At 37.8% G+C, this 22,807-nt stretch overlaps 1 protein-coding gene across 15 annotated transcripts in view; it reads left to right on the top strand.

Annotated features, from left to right (window-relative positions):
* Window positions 1-22,807, top strand: part of Tnrc6a (trinucleotide repeat containing adaptor 6A) — a 175,489-nt gene that overhangs the window by 116,560 nt on the left and 36,122 nt on the right. For 9 of the 15 annotated variants that reach the window (XM_078024194.1, XM_078024187.1, XM_040278652.2 and 6 more), the window contains one exon: window positions 15,849-16,283. The exons of 3 other annotated variants lie outside the window; for them this stretch is intronic. In XM_078024194.1, coding sequence (XP_077880320.1) covers window positions 15,849-16,283 — 435 coding nt within the window. Of the gene's footprint in view, window positions 1-457; window positions 585-9,974; window positions 10,048-15,848; window positions 16,284-22,807 lie in introns of all 15 variants that reach the window. 3 more of the 15 variants (XM_078024188.1, XM_078024192.1, XM_021725462.3) reach the window with 2 other exon arrangements.

Genomic DNA, 22,807 nt, shown 5'->3' with positions numbered 1-22,807 from the left:
TATTCTCCCCCCTGACCCCCACTAAAGCAAGATTGTTGATATGCATTTTTATTCACCTCCAGGATGGGAGAGAAGAGTGAAAAAAACAGGGGTGGGAACAGACTTCTTCAGTGACTTTACTGTGGAGTCATCCTTTGGATTTTATGCTTTATCGTGGTATATATTACCACTTTTAGAATGTACTACCATTTAAGCTGTCTCTTAGATGAACACTGCTTTCGAACATACCCCCTTGTTCTGGGTCTTTGGCCACATGTAGTTTTCCTTAAGTCTTCCATCTAAAGGTCTTTGGGATGGAACTACCTCTAGGATCCCACTCCATCCCTTGGGGTTCTGCCTGCTTTATTCCTTGTTCTCTGTTATAATGTTGCCCCCTACTCCTTCTAGAAGACACAATAGTGACATTCATCTCTACATTAACACAATAATATTGCTAACCTTATGGTCGTTGAACCAGGTCCAGCAGCACCCAGTACACCCTAAGCAGAAGACATGAGGGTGAGAAGGAAACAGGAGCCTAATTCCTCAGACCCTGAATCAGGAGTCCTCCACCCTCCCAGAAGCTGACTGCTTGGTGATGAAAGGTGTAAGGCTCACAGAGACTGAACTTGTTAGACCTCAGTGTTATCAATTGTCATCTTTAGCTGTACCAGAAATGTGGTCTCTGCATTTCATTAGTATATTCATTCACAGTATTGCCTGTCTTTATTTGAGGTCAACATTAGTTAAGGTAACATTTATTGGATGTAATTGTATAAGAGTGAATAAAAACAAATGTAGCTTATACTTTACTGGAGAAAGGGTACAGTGTACAGTCATAGTTAAGCATATAATATGATTTGGCTAATCAAGTTATCCAGAAGCACAGAGTAGTGATAATTAACCTAACACAAGTGTTAAAGCAGATCTCCTTGAGATTAGGAATCTCATAATATGAACTGGCTAGTCACAATAAAATGACAAAGGGATCAGCATCATTCAAACCACTGAGAAGAAAATACTATGATGTTATATGCAGTGGTGGTACTCCTGGAGAATTAACTACCTAGCAGGTAGTCAGGAGAGTTGAGGGTGAAGAGACAGACAGGGGTCAGGTCGAAGAAGGCCTCGAACACCGTTTATATTGTGTTAGCTTTTTGTCAGTGTAATAAAATACCAACTTAAAGGAGGAAAGAGTTACCTTGCCTTATGGTTTCAGAGATTTCAGACCATGGTTAGCTGCTCTGATGCACTGTTGGGCAGGACATCATGATGGAAGGGTGTGACAGAGGAAGGATGCTCAACTCTGGCAACCAAGAAACAGAGTTGGGTCGGGGAGAGGGAGGAGACGTGCAAGGCTGAGGGGATCAGGGACAAGATAGACTTCAAATTTGTACTTCCAGTGGCCTACTTCCTAATTGTGCCCCACCTCCAAATAGCCTGTTCAGCTGTCAGTAGGTAAGGATTTAAAAGAGAAAGCTAGAGAAGAAATGCATTCTGGGCAGAAGAGGGAGGTGGAAAAGATCATGCAGTTTGAGTCTCTAACATAGAGGTATCCAGGCCAGTGTAAGCACGTAGGCCTCGAGGTGGCAGGGATCCATGCATGGGCTTGATGCTGCTCAAGGAGCAGAGAACCAGCTGAGGAGTTTCATCGAGAGTGTCGTGATCATAAGCTGTTCTTTAGGAATGTCTTTGTCAGCAGTTCCCAGTGTCACCAGTAGAAATAAGAACAGATAGGGAAGACTAGGAATGGAGAGGGCAGTGTGGGCTTGAACTGGGATCTTCGCAGTGGGAGTAAAAGGAGGATGAGAGATGTGTGAAGTGTGACTGACAGAATTGGCAGCTGTTGCAAAAAGGAGAGGTATTACAGCTGAGAGTGCGACTTTGAATCCAGATGTTTAAGGGACATAGAATACAGGGAGGAACTTTGCCAAATTAATTTTCCTGAAATTCCACTTTCCTCAGCCCATCTGCCCGCTTTGGAATATTAATTTGTCCTTAGTTTTTCCTGCTTCAAGACCAAACCGCCCTGCTTGGCTTTTAAGGGCTTCTTTTGATCTGAACTCCTGTGGTCTAAACCTGTTTCTCTACCACTCCTTTGTACTTTTCAGAGTATTTTTAATCTCCTTGATGTTTACTCTTGTTTTCTTTTTGATTCAGTTTCTTAAGCAAGGATGTCTTCATCATGCCTTTTAGGTTTTCTGAACCTCTAAGTTCATCTCCTAATGGATCACTCCACCTACCGTTGATCTTTCCCTCTCCAGTTTCTTAGGGTCTTATGACACATCTTAAATTTGGGCACTTGACTGTATCCTATCTTAGACTGTTGGCTGATCCATGTGTATCTGTTTCTCCAGCATAATTTTTGAGTAGCTACTGTTTATATCTTTCCAAATATAAAGCATCCTTTTACATCCTTACATAAAATCTGAACAGTATTCAGGTCTTCTTGTTTTTAGATTTTCCACAACTCTGAGAATGTTGGGCTGAGTATATGAAAGTCACTTGCAAATTCATCATGTTGTTTTGCTCCCTTCATAATTAGTCACTTTTTTTTTAATTCATAAAAATGTGTTGTTTTATTTTTGTGCTGTGTTTGTGTCTATGTGATGTCTCTGGGTTTTGGCCCACACAGTGCTGCTGTTTTTGATATAAATACACATAGAGAAATGAATACTACAGTCAAGCAAGATAACAGATTTATCATCCCACATAGTTGTCTTTATATATTTTTGGTGTTAAGAGAACCTGAAATTATGTTTTAGCAAATTTCCAGCGTATATTGTAAGATTGTTAGCACTGGTCCCTGTTCTATACGATAGCTGCACACTCGTTTATCAAAGGAACCGCAGCTTCGTACCCTCGGCTTACATCTCCCCGCGCCCCCAGTCCTGCCCATGGTCACACCTGTTCTGCTCTCTATTCTAAATGTCCTTCAGGTTCATCCCTGTTGTCGCAAATAGCAAGATATTTTTTTTTAATGGTGAAAAAGATTCCACTGTATGAGTACGCCACAGTTTCTCTTAATTGTCAACAGACCCCAGGTTGCTGCCTACTGTGGCTCCTGGGAGAAATGCTGCAGTGAGCTGGGAGCACAGGTGCTTCCATAAGGTGCCGGTTCACTTCACTTTCTTTGGTGGATGTCCAGAAGAGGGACTGCTAGGTCAGAGGGTAGTTCTATTTTTTATTTTTATTTATTTATTTAAGGGTGGTACTTGGGTTTTAACCCAGGAACACTTTACCACTGATCTGTATCCTAAACTCTTTATTTTTTAAAACAGGGTCACAGTTGCTGTGACTGGCCTTGAACTTGTGATCCTGCCGTCTGTGCCTCCTAAATTGCTGGGATTACTAGTGTGTACCACTGCACCTGGCTGTTTTTTAATTTTTTGAGAGCCAGTTAGATCTTAAGTTTCTTAGTGACAAAGCCTGGTCACCTCAGACTCTGAGATGCTCCTCCCTGCAGAGCACCCATAACTTGATGTTACACAGGTGGGAGGGTCTCCTGTTAGAACTGGGGTTTGGTTCAGTGTTTTTGTCTACTGTCTGCATAGTAGAAATCATGTTGTTTGTGTTGTAGGCTGGTATTCAGTGATATTAGTTAGACTAGGGTTTGATCCCTAATATGCCATGATAGTACTTTGACTTTATGAGATAATTTAAAGACAAACTTGTATTGCTTATTTTTTTTTTTAAATGGAAGCAGAGGTTATGACTAACTAGGGCTTTACTAATAACAGATGTTTTTCTTCCTGTAGAAGTTGTCTTTGAGCTATGAAACAAATAATATTTATAGCCCTATACTAACATGATGGGGGAAATATCCTTCTACTTCCATGGGGAATAGTCAATGAAATTATTATTTTTAGGTATATCAAAGTCACCATTTTCCTTTCTTCTTAATTAAGAAAAGACAATACATAGATTTATACATGTAAATCTAGATTTGTGCACTGAATAAGGTTGTGGAAAATGCTGAGGATTCCTTTTAGCTTTAGACAAAAATCTTTGTTTCTAGCAAATGTAGATGGTTTTGCTTATAATACTACTAGATTTAAAATTGGTAGAAATGAAAAATTTCATACTTCAGCTGTCTGTGATAAGACTGAGCAAGACAAAGCAGCAGGAAGTAAAAAAGGAGAAAGAGAAAGGAGAAAGTTAAGTCGTTAACTGTTCATAATTTTCTCCTTAGGGAGAAAGTTAAGTCGTTAACTGTTCATAATTTTCTCCTTAGGGTTAGGGACTAAGGGGAAAGAGCCCATGGTAATTAGAAATCTGTGGGAGTCTGAGGCATTGTGTCCTGGGCTGAGATGCTACATTGGCAGTCATTAGGTCTTCCCTTGTTTCAAAGAAAACAAATCCGGAGCCTTCTGGTTCCAATTTTAGTAGAGAATCCAGGATGCATTAGCAAGAGTTAGAAGTAGCCTTTTCAGTTACAATCAATTTTACAAATCCTCTAGGCTAGGACAGAATACTAAGCCATAATTTGTTTATCTGTGTTTGGTTTGTATTTTTGTATTCTTTTAATTCTAGTGAAAGTATGGTCTATCTCTCAAAACGAGAAAAAGCATGCCGTGTGAGTCTTTTCCCAGTGTAGTAACCATGAGAGAATGTATTTGATGAAACACAGCCTAGAGACAGCAGATTTGGCTGGAGACATAAGACACTGAATCAACCACTAAAGATAATCCTGGAATTTTAACACAAACAAGTTATAATTGTTAGAAGTCCAGGCTTCTGAGTTAGATAGACTTGAGTTTAATTGTTACCTTTTCAGTGCTTATTTCTGTGTCTTGGGCAAGTTCCTTAACTTTTAAATTCAGTTTGTCTCTCTTAAAAGGAGATGATTCGGACCATCTAAATGTTTGGGGAATGAAATGACATCTAGAAAAATTAAATCATAGGCCTGGAGTGTATAATAGATATCTCATTTTTATGTATACTGATAGAAATTCTTGAATTGCTGCTTTCAGGCAGCAGCATTTGGGGTAAAATCTACAGCTATGGCTGGCCCAGTGGAAAATGAACAACACACAGACCTTGGTTGCATTCTGTCCCACTGTCTTTTCCTTTAATAACTCATTGAGCATGCATTCATGTTTTAGTCTTAATAAATCAGTTTTAATGGCTGTGAAATAATTTCCCTGTTTTTAGGGAATTTGTTTTTACTCATACAGTTAAGATGAAACTTGATATATTCTAGAAGGAACATTTGTTTGGGGGTCAGATTGGTTTTAGATTTAGTTCTGATTGCCAGATGTTTGTGCCTGGGCAGGCATCTTCTGAGCCTTAGTTGCCTGTCTATAAAAGGTTAATGTTTTAGATGCATAGAATTATGATGAGGATGAACAGATAAGGGATCTAACGCCTGGCACTTAGCAGATTTAATCCCCCTGTGGAGCTGCCGGGTCCTTGCTGTCTCACAGCTCTCTGTGCAGCATGCTCTCAGTTTCTCCAGCCACTTCAGGGTTCCCTCCCACCCAAATAGGATTTGCTTTTTCCTCCCATTAAAGTAGAGGGCAGGGTGGGTTGTGGCTCAGTGGTAGAGTGCTTGTCCAGCATGTGTGAGGCACTGGGTTCAACCCTCAGCACCGCATATAAACAAACAAACAAAATAAAGTAGAATGAACCTGGGAAGAGTGAACCACAGTGCAGCGTCTCTGCCTTGGTACAAGGAATACATCTTAGCATGAGAATAGGGTGGAATATCTCTATGAATCTGGTAGAGAAAAACTGGTGTTTTATCTGGTGTTTGTTCACAATTTACATGAGCTCATCGTATAACCTCATTAATGTTTCATGTAGTGTTTTTGATGCAAAGATTTTCAGCATTATAGACTATCATATGTCTGAAATCGTTTCGAGGATGAGGTATCAGGTAGGATATCTGTATTTTGCCCAGTGCCAGGCCCTATATGGAATACATTCGCAGGAGTTGCAAATACATGTTCAAAAGGAAGAAAGGAGAATTGTGTAACTTATCCTAATAGCTTGGTCTCTAGTTCTAAACTTCAGTGACTGTGTTGAATGCTTTCCTAAGTTAGGGCTGATATTCTTAAACAGTATAGAGCTCTTCCCTTTGGTTTAGGGAAAGTGAGGTGACAAATGTGAGGGAAGAGAATGGATCCATTTCATTTGTTCCAAAAGACAAATTTTTTCCAAAAGTTTGCATTTTAATTTGGAATACACACACATTTGAAAATATAAAATATATATCTCTTCACAGAATAATTGTGTTTTGTCAATCTTGCCAATTTTTTTAGGTGTAGATGTACACAACCCAATGCCTTTATTTTTTTATGTGGTGCTGAGGATCGAACCCGGGTCCCGCCCGTGCTAGGCGAGTGCTCTGCCACTGAGCCACAATCCCAGCCCAATCTTGCCAATTTTTAAATTTTTATTTTCTAAACTCATTTGATGTGAATAAAATCCCACCATTTATCCAGATGTAGAAAATACTTTTGACTCAGACGTTTATTTTCTGAAAGCGTTTTTAGACAGTGTTTCAAATTTTATTTTTATGTAAAATATTTATAATTTTTTGTTTTAGTTAGTTATACATGACAGTAGAATGCATTTATGCATTGATATAGAATATTTTTTATAATTAAAAAAATAACCACTTGTTTCCCCTCCCTCCCTCCCTCCCTTCCTTCCTCCCTTCCTTCCTATTGAACCCAAAGGCATTTAACCACTGAGCCACATTCCCAGTGCTTTTTATTCTTGCTTAATCGAGTTGGGCCTCAATAATTTGCTGAGGTTTTGTAGAACTCAAAACCCTCCTGCTTCACTCTCCTGAGCTGCTGGGATTATAGACATGCTCGCCCAGCACCATCCTGTATTTCTTAAATAATTCAGATCTTCAGTGATTTAAGATAATTCCTTTATTATCTCTAACTTTGGGACTTTCCTTTGAATTAAAAAAATATTTCTGTTTGAGGCTTTTTTCAGTGGGGGAGGGGGGATACCAAGGATTGAACTCAGGGGCACTCGACCACTGAGCCACATCCCCAGCCTAATTTTGTATTTTATTTAGAGACAGGGTCTCACTGAGTTGCTTAGTGTCTCCCTTTTTTGCTGAGGCTGGCTTTGAACTCTTGATCTGCTGTCTCAACCTCCCCAGCTGCTGGGATTACAGGCATATGCCACCTGTCCCAGCTCTGAGATTTTTATAGTGTTCTGCTACTAACTTCTAGCTGAATTTTTCGGTGCTATCTTTTTTTTATTTACTTATTCACTTTTTTATTTACTTTCTTTTGAGTCTCAAATGGAAGCCAGAGCTTTCTAGATGTTGCTACATTATCTTCTAGGACACTTTTCCAAAGTTTAGACATTGAAAACCCCCATGTGATATTTGCTTTAAAAATAGATTCAGATTAGCAAATCTTTGTCTCACTTTTCTGAATCTTAGATTTGGATAAGATTCAATGAGTAGATTAAATACAGGTTTTAGAGGTGCTATATTATAAACATTGTGGGTGTCCTCCATCTCTAAAAGAAGATCCTATACTTTGGAACAGATACAACTTGCTCATTTTGCTGAAGAGGAAAATTCACTAATACAGTGGTTTCATCCTGAGTTACACTAATGAAGAAACTCAGGGTGACCTTTTTTTTTTTTTTTTAACACAATACCTTTATTTTATTTATTTATTTTTATATTGTGTTGAGGATCGAACCCAGGGTCTCGCACATGCAAGGCCAATGCTCTACCACTGAGCCACAACCCCAGCCCCTCAGGGAGATCTTGAGTGATCTACACCTGGAGAATTGTATCAAGACAGATGATTTATTTCTCTTTGTATTGGTAATTCAAGTGGGGTGTGGGGGGATTTGGATAGGGTGATAAGAGTCCCTTGAGGGAGCAGAACCGGTGTTTTCCTAAAACACAGAAAAATGTATACATCATATTTTTGTAGTTTGTGAGGTGAATTAAAACTAAATGAATGCAATTTTATATTTATTTTTACTTTTGATATCTAATGTTGAACTGATTGTTCTATGCTGTCTTGCTGTTTGGTATTTTTCCTTAAAACTTTTCGACAGAAATAAGATTTCCTTGTGCCTGTATTTAAAAATTCGTTATATTTCACATAAGTTTTTAAATCTTATTTTTCAAAGAGCCATTTAATTCAAACTACTACTAAGAATTAAGGGGAGTTAGTGGATTGGCAGGCATTTAGTGTTTTTCCAGATTTTCTGTTGGTGACTTAAAATTATAGCCATTTATTCTCAGTAAAAATTTTAGTATTGCATCTTAAGCTGTATCAGCTTAAAAGCCAGATTGCCCTCTGTAGCCTTATGCATTCCAGAACTGACTAGAGTTGATATATGCCAGGGAATGTATATAAGTCCTCAGTATACTTACGAATGAGCAAGAAGATGATTTTTATAGTAGTATGTTGTTTGCGTTTAAATAAATTTTATTTACAAACTGATCTTAATTGAATAAAACTGCTTTTTGCATTGTTGAACAAGCTGGTGCTTTTCCCTTCTGACCCTCCTTAAAATAGAAGGAGATGGAATTCAAGTTATTGGGCCTCAAATACTGGAGAAATAGAGCAGTACAATGACAGTGTGCTTTCCCTGCGTTTCCTACTGAAAGCTGCACAGTGGGAAAGAAACAGAACTTGGAAACACCTTTCTTTGGAATGTCTTACCATAGAGAATTTTCTAATCTACCTTGAAGTTCTCATCAGGTTTGTGTCTTTTGAAAATCTGTGCCCCAGTAAGATAGTGTTGCTGCTATTCATCAGAAAGCTGTAAGAATCCTTCTCACCCAAACTTGTCTGCTCTTTCTCTGTCATTAGACAGCTTTTTGAATGTGCACATTATTGAAAGCTACCTTATTATGTTAGTGGAGCAGCTAGAATAATTGATTTGCAAGTTTAGGATTAAAGAACGAACAATCAATCACATTTAAAAATATTAACAGAGAAGACAGAAAGATGTGATGATGTTGCCTGATACACGGTTAAACTTGAAATATGCTAATTTGTTGCATGTTAACTTTTCTTTCGTCTACAAGGATTTTATTTTGAGGCTCTTAAAAGCATAAAACAATAAAGATTTTAAAGAATGTTTATAGATGACATTTATAAAAATATAATTAGAATAATTGTACTTTAAGAATTTTTTAAGCAACAAGCCTGTGGCGTTTGGCTTATTTATTTAACAGGTAGAAATTTTGTCCTTTAATTTTTTAAATATTCTTTTTTTTTTTAGTTGTAGTTGGACTCAATACCTTTATTTTATTTATTTGTTTTTATGTGGTGCTGAGGAGCAAACCCAGGCTCCGCACATGCTAGGCAAGCGCTCTTCTGCTGAGCCACAACCGCAGCCCTATAATTTTTGAACATCTAAATTTCTAATTATTAGTGAATGGTTTTAATATACTTTTTATTTGATTGATAATGCCTAATTTCATTTGCTGAGAAGACAAAATTTTTTCTAAACATAATAAAAGAGAAATACTTAGGAAAATTTTAAATAGTTGATTTTAGGTGAGAGTAACATTTTCTTAAGAGCTTTCATGCCAGTTTGTCTTCAGAGACTAACCTGATTGATTTTATTTTCCAGACAGTGACCCAAATTGAGATTAGAAATAGTACTTCTATTAAATTTAAAGTTTGCCAAAAGAAGTATTTAAAGGCACTGTATGTTCTGAAGATATTTAGATATTAACATCTTCAGCTGGTAGTCTTAACTTTTTCAGTTCTTTCAATAATTGAAATTCAAATCTGCATGTTGTTTTTATTTTCTGAAGTCAACTTAAGGCTTTATTCTGTTAAAGTAATCATGTGTTAAAATGGTATTTTGTATATTACGCCTATCATTTCAGTTAGTAGTTTCGAAGATTTACAGTGTAGCCAATGTGAAAATGAAGGGGTTTTTTTTGTGTTGTTGTTTTTTCTTTTAATGTTAGGAATTGAATTCACGTATGCTCTACCACTGAGGTACATCTCTAGCCCTTTTTATTATTAATTTTGAGACAGGGTCTCCCTAAGTTGCTGGTGCTGGCTTCAAACTTACCATCTTCCTACCTCAGGCTCCCTCTTGGGATTACAGGTATGAGCCACTATACCCAGCTTGAAAGCTATTATATAAACCTTAAATTGTTGAAAGATAGCAATAATGTATAGCTTAAGGTATCATCAAAGCATGATTTCTTGGAGCTTAGTTGTAATCAAAGATAATTGATGATTCATATTTAAATTTTTTGTTTCTGTTAAACTTGTAGATAATCAAAGTGAAGTTCATTTATTATTTTCTGAAATAAATTGGTTAAAATGACATTTTAAAGAATTATTTCAAAGCTTAAAGAAGTAAATATTGGTTAAAAAGTGTTTTTACAGATTTAACACTTGGTATGTTTAGAATTGGATATTGTCCTATATATGTATTCTTGATTTTTCATTTTAATATAAGACAATTGCAAAGTATTTTTTCAATTAATGGACTGTATATATTAGAATAATTCTGGGTTTACAGACATTTTAACAAAATACTGGAAAACCTATAAAGTAGTAAAATTTAGCAAAAGTTAATAATTTAATTGTAGAATAGAGTTGTTTTGTTGTTTCATACAAGTCCTGAAGTTGAAGAAATGTTGGTTTAAATTCTTTAAGTAGTTTTTAAATTTCTGGGCCAACTCAGATTTTGCCCAGCTCCTTTAAACTGTGAAATAAGTGAGTTGTGACATAGCATGACAAAAAAAAAAAAAAAAAAAACAGTAAAAATTTAACTTTTTACTGGTATGTGTGTTTTTTACTTGAATGAAATTCCTTTAAAATGTTTTTCTGTTGTGTTTAGACAATGGAATGTTAGGACTACTTCCTTCCATGTTGGCTGAGCTTGTCTGGTACCGCACATGCTGGCGCTAGATTTTCTGTGGAGCAGAGATTTATTTACAGCTACTGACTCATTCAGCAGTCTGCTGACCAGTCGCTGTCACCATCCTCTTCCTCTTGGTCATTCTTGTGTCTTCTTTCCTAGCTCTCCGTGTTCCACCTCTTGAAGGTTGGTGCTCCACAGGTTACCTCCTCAGTACTGCTCTCCACTGCTCTCTGGATGCCTCGTCCTGCACATGCTGACATTTCTGCATTGCAGAATCTTGTGCACTTGCTGTGTTTGGTGGTACTAGGGATGCCAGTGGTGAAGTGGAGGAGAAATAAGGAACCAGCACTTTATAGTGCATATCTACTGCGGTGTAAGGGATTCCTAAAGGTGTTCCCCCACGCCCTCCTCTTTTTGTGTATGTCTGCCTGCCTAACACCTCCCCGCACCCCTTAAAGTCATCCAGCCCAGTGCCTCTTAGAAGGATAAATCTTGGAGGACTTTTTCAGTGTCTTATAGTGTAAATCCTTCTATTCTTCTGTGAGCCTATTTTGGTAAATTACATTTTGTAGAGCAGGGACTAGAAAACTACAGCCACACCTGGTTTTGTATATGAAATTTGATTGGAACGAAGTCGCATTTATTTATTAATCTGTTGTTCATTGCTGCTTTTGTGCTAAGATGGCAGAATGGAGTAGTTGTGGCAGAGACTGTGTGGTCCACAAAGCCTAAAATGTTTGTTTACTGTCTTATTTTTTGCATAAAGCTTAGCTGGATTTTCTGCTTTTTTTTTGTATAAATTGTACACAGTATTTCTTGTCTTTCCATGATGTCTAGATTTGAAATTTTGCCTTCCTGTTTCATTCCTAGTACTATTTTATCTACTATTTTTTTTTTGTTCCGATTGCTGGGGATTACTAAAATTTCATTTGACTTACTGGTAAAATGTTACCTTGGTACCCATGTGTTTTACTGTGCTCTGTACCAGTTTAAACATGTAAAGAAAGATACATGGGTCTTAAAACTACTCTAGTAAAAAGTAAATTTAAAAGTATATTATATTGACAGAAAAGATTTTCTGGTCCTGATGAGATCTTTCATAAATCCATTTTTCTATGCTAATTATTCAGTTTAGGTTTCCTGCCTCTTCAGGAAAATCATTGTCTGCTGTGTAGCTTTTCAGACTTACAGCAGATAATGAGTTGAACATAAGGAAATTTCTTAATTTCAGTTTTTTTTTACCATTTTTATTTAAAAATGTTAACTATTTTCCACATAACCATGCCTCGGGCTTATAGGTTCATCTTTAAAGCAACTGATTTCTGTTTTCATCTTTACTGATTCCTTCTTTCTTCTTCTTTACTTCACTTTCTACCCTCTTGAGTTAGATGCTTTATCTTTTTTTGTCTGTTGCAAATAATTAGGCTATGAATTTTTCTCTGGGCATTGATTTAGCTGTGTCTTAAAATGTATTTAGTGTTTTACTGTTATTTTTATAATAACCCCATGGTTTTCATATTTATTTTATTTTCAACTCAGATTTATTTATGATTTTCATGTGTGCTTGTCAAAAAGATACTAACTGCTGTCGAGGTACATGGTTTTGCTGTTTTGTCTTTTTTCTCCATTTGATTTACATATTTCGATACTTTGATAAGTTCTTAATTGCTCGTTTTTTTACTTATTCCTTTTGTTAATATAAAATATATCTTTTATAATGTTTTTCTCATTGGAATTTTCTCTTGTCTGATGTTAATTGTTTTCATTTAGCTTTTTTTTTTTTTTTTTTAGCATTTCTTGGTGTTATATATTTCTCTGTGCTTCCCGCCCCACTTCTTGCATTATTTTAAGAGTACTTTTTGCAAAGTATTTGCTTTAAGTATGCTTCTCTTTTCTTAACCCCATTAAAGAAGTTTTGTCTTTTACCAAATGACTTTAACTCCTTTATGTTTATTGTGACTTAGGTATTTTGAAGCTTATTCTTAACATCTTTTGTATTTTGAATTAACCACAATTTTGAATTTTTAAAATTCCATTTTCTTTGTCTATTGAATGAAAAGTTTCTAATTTTCATTTTTTCTTCTAATGATTTAGTTGCTTACTGTTATAATTAACTTAATTTTTTAACTACACAAAATATAATAGCTAGAATTATTCACTGTTTATATGTTACCCAGTGACTCTTTATCCCCTATCTTTATCTACTTTTAGCTTCTCCTTTATCCATAACTATTATATCCCATTTTATATCTGGGATTCTACTTCAGAATGTGTAGTTAAAATTTAGGATCAGTAGTTACATTCTCTTAATTTCTTTGCTGGTTTTAGTGAGTTTTTCTGGACTCAGAAATGAGTCCCTTTCTCAGCCTGGTTTTCCATATGGTACTTTACTGCTGAAAAGGGCAGCGTTTATTTGAGTTTGAGGTGGGGATGGGGTGGCTGAGTGACAGATGTAGGTATTGCTCCGAGTTCCTGGTCACTTTGGATTTCGTGCTAGAGTTCTTGTACATGCCTTCACAGTGCTAGCAAATAGGCTGTCTTCTCATTCCTGGAATATTTAAAGATCATTTTCTTGTTGCCTTCTTTCCTGAGTATCACATTTTGGGGGGTATAAATTTATTGTCACAATGTTTTGTGCTTTTGTTTTAAAGAATGCTTCATTTTCTCAGTAATAAATGTCAAACAAGGCTGTGTTGCAGTAGCAGCTGACTGTACCACCTTCAACTTACATGTAACTGCCTGGAACCAGGCCAGATCCACTGCTAAGCATGAGTCAGCTTTTATGTTTCCTATGATTTCATAGTTGCATATACTTTGTCTTCCTTTCCTTTTGAGGCACTTTAGAATATTCTAATGCCTTATTCTTTTTAAAAAATATTTATTTAGTATCTTCACACCGTATCTTTTATTTATTTTCATGTGGTGCTGAGGATCTAACCCAGTGCCTCACACATACGAGTCAAGCACTTTACACTGCGCTAAAGCCCCAGCCCCTAGTGCCTTATTCTTATTAAATGGTTTTTGATTACTAATATTTGCTTATTACCATGTGTGAGATACAAAGGAGAATATGCGTCATTGCATATTGCATATATTGGTAACATTAACTTGTCTGGGTGACAATTTCCATACACAATGTTATTAGAACCAGAAAGCACTTGGAACATTGTAAGAGGCTTGTCAGTGAGCATTGGGAAGAATAGAAAGGATTTCAAGCAATAGGGAGAATGTTAATGATTTTCTACTGTTAAAAATCTGGACTGCAGTTTGCTTATATTCCTTGAAAAATGAAAGTCACATTGAAGCAAATAAGAGGCTAAGATTATATATTTAAAAATAGTAAACTGGTTGTGGTGGCTCAGACCCATAATCTCACCTACTTGGGAGCCTGAGGCAGGGGGATCATGGTTTAAGTGCTGTCTGGGTAACTTAGCAAGACCCCATCTCAAAAAATATGTTGGTAGACTGAATCCACCAGGTATTCTGAGAAGGAAGAGGATAGAAGGTCAGGTTGTTCACGATGAAGGTGAAGGCGTAGAGCTGAGGGTGGGCACGAGCAAGTTGGTGACCATGGTAAACAACACAGGTGACCAGGGCTGACATCACAGCAACCTATACATTATGGCATTTGTAAATAACATAGGCCACAGTAGTACTTGTCATTAACTGAGTGGTTACAGTATACTGGATGCTTGACCAAGATTATCCCTACTTTATAGAGAAGACACGGAGGTTATCCTGGGAGAGTAGAGCTAGTTTCCAGGACTAGAACCTTAACCTTGGAACAGAGAGTCTTCTTCAAGTATGCTCACAGTAGCACGAGGTGTTTCACTCCACTTACCTGACTGGTGTCTAGAAGATAGGTGCAGATTTTACAGAAACATTTAACTGCTACAAATGTATAAGTGTGTATTGCGCCAGTCCTTAAAGAATAACCAGTATTTGTACAGTCTTCTGTTCTGTGCTTTGTAAGCATTAACCCTTTAGCCTTTGGAGAGCTGTGTAAGGCATAGCATCCTCCCCATTGCACAGTGGGGATTAGAGACAGTCAGGTTTGTACAACTTGAACTGAAGACCCACAGCTTAGTGAAGCAGAGGTGAGACTGAAACCTGGGTCCATCTGGCACCAAAGCTCATACACCACGCTGTCTCCATAGACAAGTGTTTGTTTCTCAGATTTGCAAAACAGTATCCAAATTATTTCTCCAATTTTGATTAGTCTTACAGATTCATTCTGTTATCTTTGTATTTATGTATGTATCATGAGTTTGTCTTTGGTTCAGACTTTATAGTTTATCAATAAGAAATTGTTAAATTTTCCTTTTTTTTTTTTTTTAAAGGAAACCAGCAGGTTTTCTCATAACTTTGTTCTTGTCTTCCCCAGATGTACAGTAGGGACAAACATTAAGAATGAATAAGAATAGTTATCAGAAAATTAATGATTCTTTTAGGATACAGACTTGATTTAGCACATTTATTCTGTTTTTGTTTTTTTGTGTATTTTGTTTTTCTAGTACTGGGGATTGAACCAAGGAGTGCTCTACCACTGAGCTGAATCCCCAACCCTTTTTATTTTGTATTTTGAAACAGGATCTCACTCAGTTTCCAAGGTTGGCCTCAAACTTGTGATCCTCAGTCTCCCAAATGAGTAGCTAGGCTTATAGGTCTGCGCCTCTGGGCCCAGCAGCACATTGATTATTTTAGTCAAGATTGTACGATCATGTATGAGTACTTGCTTGCTGATCACAGAGTAATATGGGAAGGAGATGGTGAGCATGATTCGTTATCCTGGTCTGGAAGGCCAACAGTCTCCATACCTTTATTGAATAAGTAGTTAGTGGAAATAAAATTTGACTCCTGGCAGTGATGTCTTCTAAGAAAACTCAAGCATGTGAATGAGGCTATTCCTGCACACATAAAGCTTCTGTTCTGTTAGGATTGTTGTTTGTAGTGCCTTTGAATTTAGATGGCTTCCTATGAAGGTGTACTTTACTGGCTAATCTTCTCCACCCCTTCTCTTTTGTTGGGATTAGTGCCAGAACAGATAAAGCCCAGTGTAAGCCAGCCTCAGCCTGCCAACTCTAATAACGGCACTTCCACAGCAACCAGCACTAATAATAATGCCAAGCGAGCTACAGCCAACAATCAGCAGCAGCAGCAGCAACAGCAGCAGCCGCAGCAGCAGCAGCAGCAGCCGCAGCAGCAGCAGCCACCACCATCATTGCAGCAGCAGCAGCAGCAGCAGCCGCCGCAGCCACAGGCCTTGCCTCGGTATCCTCGAGAAGTACCTCCACGATTTCGCCACCAGGAACATAAGCAGCTTCTAAAGAGGGGTCAGCATTTTCCTGTCATAGCAGCAAACCTGGGATCTGCTGTTAAGGTGTTAAACAGCCAGTCAGAAAGCAGTGCTGTAATAAATCAGCAGCCACAAAATAACGGAGAGGTGCAGAACAGCAGAACCGAGTCAGGTGAGAGAAGGCCCTTCTTACAAGACTCAAACGTTAGCATCATTAGCAAGTTTACAGATTGACAGCTGTTTTGGTGTTTCTCAGATCTGGGCTTTAATTTTAAAGTCCTGTACAGGGAGTTACAAGTGGAGAATCTTAAAATGTTTTCCGTAAGGTACCTGCCATCCTACTTGAAAATGAATATTTTAATGACTTTCTCGCCCTTTAGGTTCTGCCCACTTTAACAAGAAGCTTTTAGCTAAAGTAGACTGTAAGACTCCAGCTAAACTTGCCCTCTCTCCTCCACCCAGTCATGTGCTGTGCGTTTATGCATATTATTGCATCTAATCTTCAACAACCCTGTGAGATGTTGTTTTCTCACTACTCTGTCTCCTGATTGCCCGAGGAGAAGTTATTTACTTCAACCTCCGCTACTTTATGTATACACCAGGTGTTGCCCTCTACATTGTACTATATATTATGGCATTTCACGGATAATAAGTAGCGGTTCTGGACCCATACCGAGATGTGATTCCAGAGCTGTTGCTCATGACCACCGTACTGTGCTTTGGCGACATACTGGAAGTGTTAGGTAAAGAGGAAGAGGACACAGATGTGAATTTTCTAGCGCAGGTACTTACAGCAGCACATTGTCATTGGGAATGATACAAACTTATCATCCTGAGTTCATCTTTAATCCTCACTCCCCTGCTCACGCAGTACCTGTGTGAGACTGGCCAGATAGCTATTGTGTCCTTCTTTCTTAATCTCTAGGGTTGACAGTAGTACCCAATCCTGTGATTGCTTTGAGATCTAAATATTACACCTAATGCCAATAAGTAGGCATTAGTAATTTGAATTTCATTGAGGAAATCAGGTTTAACATATTGGTCATCAGCATAAGAAAAAATGTCGTTAAAATGTCTTGGGAGAGATGATTTATACAATAAATGCTGGAGTGTGCTTTACTGAGAGCTGGCAGATAGCATAATTAAGAACACACACAGCAAGATGGCGCAGTACATTTAGAAACTTGTCCAGTGCGCTTCTTCAGTTTGGAAAATGAAAGAGCAAAGCTGTTTTTGAAATGGAAATAACAGAAATATAAGATTATTTCTCAAAAATGAGTATGGATCAAAAAAAAAACCCAAAAGCATTGTAGGCATATGTTCAGATGAGAAGACCTAAGGTGTGGGTATAGGAGAAAGTCTTCAAAAAAACCCTAGAGGGAAAAACATCCTGCCCGTTTCTAAAAGAACTTTACAAGGTGGACAGCATTAATGTGGAGGTTGAGATGGAAGTCAGGAGGGTGCAGGGATCAGTTTGAAATTAAATGCTAAAGCAGTTAGAGAATGCAGGTGATGAAGCCAAGGCATCCCGAAGAACCAGATTGGCAGTTTTATCTTTAATAAAGGTCGTGGATCTCCTCCTTTCTATCAGCGTATTTCACATATTTACATTAAAATACCCTTACGTGTGCTTCTAGGGATGGTAGTGCAAACTCTGGCTGCAGAGTGGGCCAGTAGGACTCAGTGAATCTCGGAGGGGCCAGTCTGTCCTCATTCCTGAAGAGTCATCAGTACGAATAATGCTGATCCCCTGACTAATTTTCATAGGGTGCTTACTGGAACCCAAATGCTGTGATAGCTTATTTAGTTCTCATGTCACAGGCCAAGGAGGGCCATCTTACAGACTAAAAGCAGCCAAGTGGTCCATGGAGAAGAGTGTACAAACAGTGTAAATAGTGTGAGCCCAGAGAGGTGAGAACTCTGTGTTGACTACAGGCAGTTCAGGATTGTGAGAACACCATCTTCACTGTTTTTATCCGTTTGTATTTGGCTCTTTTTGAACAGAGATGGTTAATGGAGTGGATTTAGCATTTAAATTACTGAATGTGGTACATGGAAATTCACTTATTTCAGGTTTTCATGCTAAAAAGGAGCAGTGTTAGTTAGACCTCCTTTTCTTCCCTTAATATGTTTCTCATTTATTCAGTGTGGACAGAGCAAGTTTTGTACCTAGATGAGATTAGATAGTTTGTAAATCAGAAGTCACAAACGGATGCCTTCATGGGCTGGCAGGTAAGTGGAGTAAATGGTGGAAAGGGTGATGGGGACGGTGGTCAGTGGGTTTTGATTTTGTACCCTTGCTAAATACTTAACACCTTTTCATTTTTACTGTTGTTAGGACCCTGTGGTGGTCAAATAGACAGCTCTGCAGGTTGAGTCCTGACCTGCCATTTTGCAACTGTGCTTGAAACACTTATTAATCGTTTTTTTTTGTTTGTTTTTGTTTTTGTTTTGTTTTGTTTTAGTTGTAGTTGGGCACAATACCTTTATTTCACTTATTTTATTTTTAAGTGGTGCTGAGGTTCGAACCCAGGGTCTCAAACGTGCAAGGCAAGCGCTCTACCGCTGAGCCACAACCTCAGCCCCTAATTGTTTTAACTTAGACTTAAGACCTCTTTTTTTTTTTGCAGTTGACTTCTTAGTGCCCTGACAAGCCCAAATAACCCTGAATTAGGGGCCATGTAATAAGGCATTTCAGGAGGACTAATATGCTCAGCCACCTGGACAGCAGCAATAGTCTTTTGGGCCAAAATGATCTATATCACTTTTTGTCATCCAACATGATCCATAGAGAAATCAGTTAGACTAGAATAGTGACCACTAGTTCACCTTCCCCCCAGATCCAGTGATTGTTAGCACAGTCCCATCTGGATCACACACGCAGGGCACTCAGTGTCTCTCTTTTCTTTCATATGTGTCATAGACACACATGTGCTGGTGTGGTGGCGCACACCTGTAATCCCAGTGATTTGTGAGGCTGAGGCAGGAGGATCATAAGTTCAAGGATAGCCTTGGTAACTTAGTGAGACCGACCCTGTCTCAAAAATAAAAAAGGGCTGGGTGCATGTAGTTGAGGCATAGCCCCTGGGTTAAATCCCTCCCCACACAAGTTCATTATGGTTGAGTCATTGGAGGGTAAATGGCAAACATGTCCTGGTAGCTACCCTAAGCATGAGGATGATTTCCTGTACAATGACAATATCATAATCACCCCTAAAGGAAAAGAATAACAGCAATTCAACAATGTCTCCTAATAGTTCATGTTCACCTTCCTGCCGGTTGTTCCAAGAATGTATTTTTGTTTGTTTGTTCACAGTATGATCCCTTTGTAAAACAAAGACTATAAAACAATATTACATGTCATTTAGGGATGAATAAAATACGGAAATTTACATGATTGATTACCACTGGGAGATCTAAAGGGAATGAAGGAGATATAAATCAGAGGAGGAGGCAGCGAGTCTTTTCCTGTAGACTAGGATTTATTTATTTAGGATATATTTCTTCAGGGGGGATACATGAACGTTTTATATATTATTATTATTATTTTAAAACCAGTGAAGTATATGTGTATAATTATGAGTGGGGATCTGTTGGAATGGCTTAAAAGTTTTTGGAGAATCACTAGAATACTGTCCATGCACCTGGCATTTTGTATTTTTTTTCAGCATAGTGTAACATCTTTGCTGTCTTGTAACTTATATGTCCGGCTCTCAGTTTTCACCTTTCATTTGGTCTATAAACATGCTCACGTCTCTGTTCTCTTTGACAAAACAATCTGGTAAGTCCTGTACTCTTGAGTTCTTGCAGGATCTCTCCTTTTTCCAAGTTCTTGAAGTCTGCGCTTGCAATCTTTCATACATTTGCGTTGATCCTCTAGAATCCAACTCCTGCTCACTTGACTAAAATAGCTTTTATTAAAGTCACTGATCTTCTAAATTTCCAATCAAGACTTTTAAAAAAATCACATTCATAGTTCAAAAAGCAGTCTTTTCTATCTTAATGTGCCCCACCCCTGCCATTTGCCTCCTATTTGCTAAATGAAGGTCTTTCATTGTGTGGCCTCTGTCACCATGTAGCTCTTGTTCTCCTCACACCTTTCTGTTCCTCTTCTGTATTTTACCGTTTTTCTTTGACCAGCTCTCAGATTTTATTACTTGCCGAATCATTGTTGCATATCTTTCCAAATTTTGGCTGTCTTTCTCCTGGATGTCTTCCACTGAAGGTGGGACCCTTAGACTCAGAGTGTTCAAACTTAAACTCTTACCTTGCCCCATACCACTTCCTCTGTCTGGATTCCCTTGCTCAAAAAAGCCAGCCTGTCCGTTCATCCAGTAACTCTTCCAAAATCCTGAAATCAGGCTCAGACTCTTCCTTTCTTAGTGTTTCATAAGCCAGTGGTTCACTGCGCTGTATAATTTTTAACCTCAAATACTGGGTTTTTTATTTTTGTTTGAACTGAACTCTTTTCCGTCTCCTGCCAGTTGCCATGGTTGAGGTACTCACCATTTGGTGTAAAGTAAAATCCCCCCCAAATATCTTTTTTTCTACCATCCGCACCCCCATTTGTCAGACCAGAAGCCAGTCATGATCCATGTGTTGCATCTGGTGTGTTGTTATCTTTATTCCAGAACCAAACCTCCATTAGTCCAGTTTTATTGAAAGGCTGCCATGCCTGTTGGGTTACATGTTGTTTGTGGCTGCTTTCAAGCTACAGTGCCAGACTTAAGTAGTTGCCAAAGCTGTCTATCTAGCCCACAAAATATTTATTAACGAGACTTTTACATAAAATGTTTGGTGACCCAGCACCAAAGGCTGAAATAACCAAGAGACATCATGGACTTTGTCACTTTTAAGAGCTATTTGAAATTGTGCATTTAAGGTTCTCTCATATTCTTGGTGGTACATCTCACACTCCATGGAAACACTGTTAAACCTAAAGATTACTTATTTATTAAGCTCTTCTCTTTCTATAGAAATAAAGTCTAAGGTAGGAAAGCAAATAATTCGACTGTTTTGTTATATTGTCATATATTTTCTAAGAAAAAACTTGCTCATGAACTTACATCAGTCTAAATTCTTCCCACACATGCTGTTTATTAGCCACTTGAATTATCACCAGTCTTTGCTCCCTACATAATCTCTTTGAATAGAAGTACAGTAATGCAATTGTGTGTGTCTGTTTGCAGTGCTGGGGATTGAATCCAGGGGTGCTTGACCAGTAATATACATCCCAGTCCTTTATTTTTTGAAACAGGCTTTCACTAAGTTGCTGAGGCTGTGATCCTAGGCCTCCCAAGTTGCCAAGCGTACAGGTGTGCACCACCAGGACTGACTGTATTCTTCCTGAGGTGTAGTACTAGAGCTGCCCCCATTCTCTCTTGATGATTTTGTGTAAAAGTAGGATGCTGATGCCATTCTGGATTCCAGTTGTTTCTAAGTAACATGCAACCTTCTAAATCTTAGTTTGCTTATAGCATTATGGTTTGTAAAGATTTGCATTAAATTAAAAAAAAAACCTGCTATTTTTTTTTTTTTTTTTTTTTTTTTGCATTACCACAGAGATTTACAGCCTTAATGTTTCTATTTCCTGGGGGAATAAAGTAGTGGATAGGGCTGAGGCTGTAGTTCAGTGGTAAAATGCTTGCCTTGCATGTATGAGGCCCTGGGTTCAATCCTCAGCACCACATAAAAACAAAAGCAGATACTGTGTGTTCATCTACAACTAAATAAATATTTTTTTAAAAAAAGTAGTGATGATCTACTTAATGGTATTCCTGTATGTTTATCCTCAGATATTTTGAACACTGGTGTTCCCCTTGTCTGAAAGGGGAAATATATTATTTCACTTCTTCAACTCTGAAATAGCTTCTGCACCTGTGATTTCTGAGGATGCATTTTCTTTTCTCTCCTTTAGTTGGAATTGTGTCTGTTTCCCCTCCATACCATTTCATTATTCTTCCTAAACTATAACTCTTTTCATAACTAAAAATGCCTTGTGACTTATCCTTTTTTTTTAAAAAAAAAATCCGGATCTTTTTTTTTTTTTTAAGAGAGAGAGAGAGAGAGAGAGAGAATTTTCAATATTTATTTTCTAGTTCTCGGTGGACACAACATCTTTGTTGGTATGTGGTGCTGAGGATTGAACCCGGGCCGCACGCATGCCAGGCGAGCGCGCTACCGCTTGAGCCACATCCCCAGCCCTTGTGACTTATCCTTGATGTACAGTTTTTAGAATGGTCTTTAATTTAGGTTTTGTTGAAACTAAAGTAGGATCCAGATTAAAAATGGAATTTTAGCTAAAAATTATTCATGGTACCTCTCCTTACTTTCCTAAAAGAAAATATAGCAAAAGACAGTCTTAGATCACTACCACGGTTCCAAAACCAGGACTAGACTAGAATGTGGGAACATTTTTTGCTAGCGTTAAAGGCAACAAACTCTTTTGCAGAGTGAATTCTAGTGTTTGTTTTTCTGCTTTTCTTCATTCTGATATTAAAAGGTTTCACTTTAAAAATAAGTAGTCTAACCTATCCTTTTGTGGTTTCTATGATTTGTGTATAAAAAATTCTATAACTTCATGGTTTCATCATTTGCCATTACACTTTTTTTTTTTAATGGTGGTCATGATTGAATCCAGGGTTTTAGGCATGACTTCTAATATTAATCATTTGGTATTATTTTGAATATATTGTC

The sequence above is a fragment of the Ictidomys tridecemlineatus genome, chromosome 10 (assembly GCF_052094955.1).
Source record: "Ictidomys tridecemlineatus isolate mIctTri1 chromosome 10, mIctTri1.hap1, whole genome shotgun sequence".
Classification (NCBI taxonomy): domain Eukaryota; kingdom Metazoa; phylum Chordata; class Mammalia; order Rodentia; family Sciuridae; genus Ictidomys; species Ictidomys tridecemlineatus.
The sequence above is the reverse complement of the archived record's forward strand: the minus strand, read 5'-3'. Positions and strand labels throughout refer to the sequence as shown.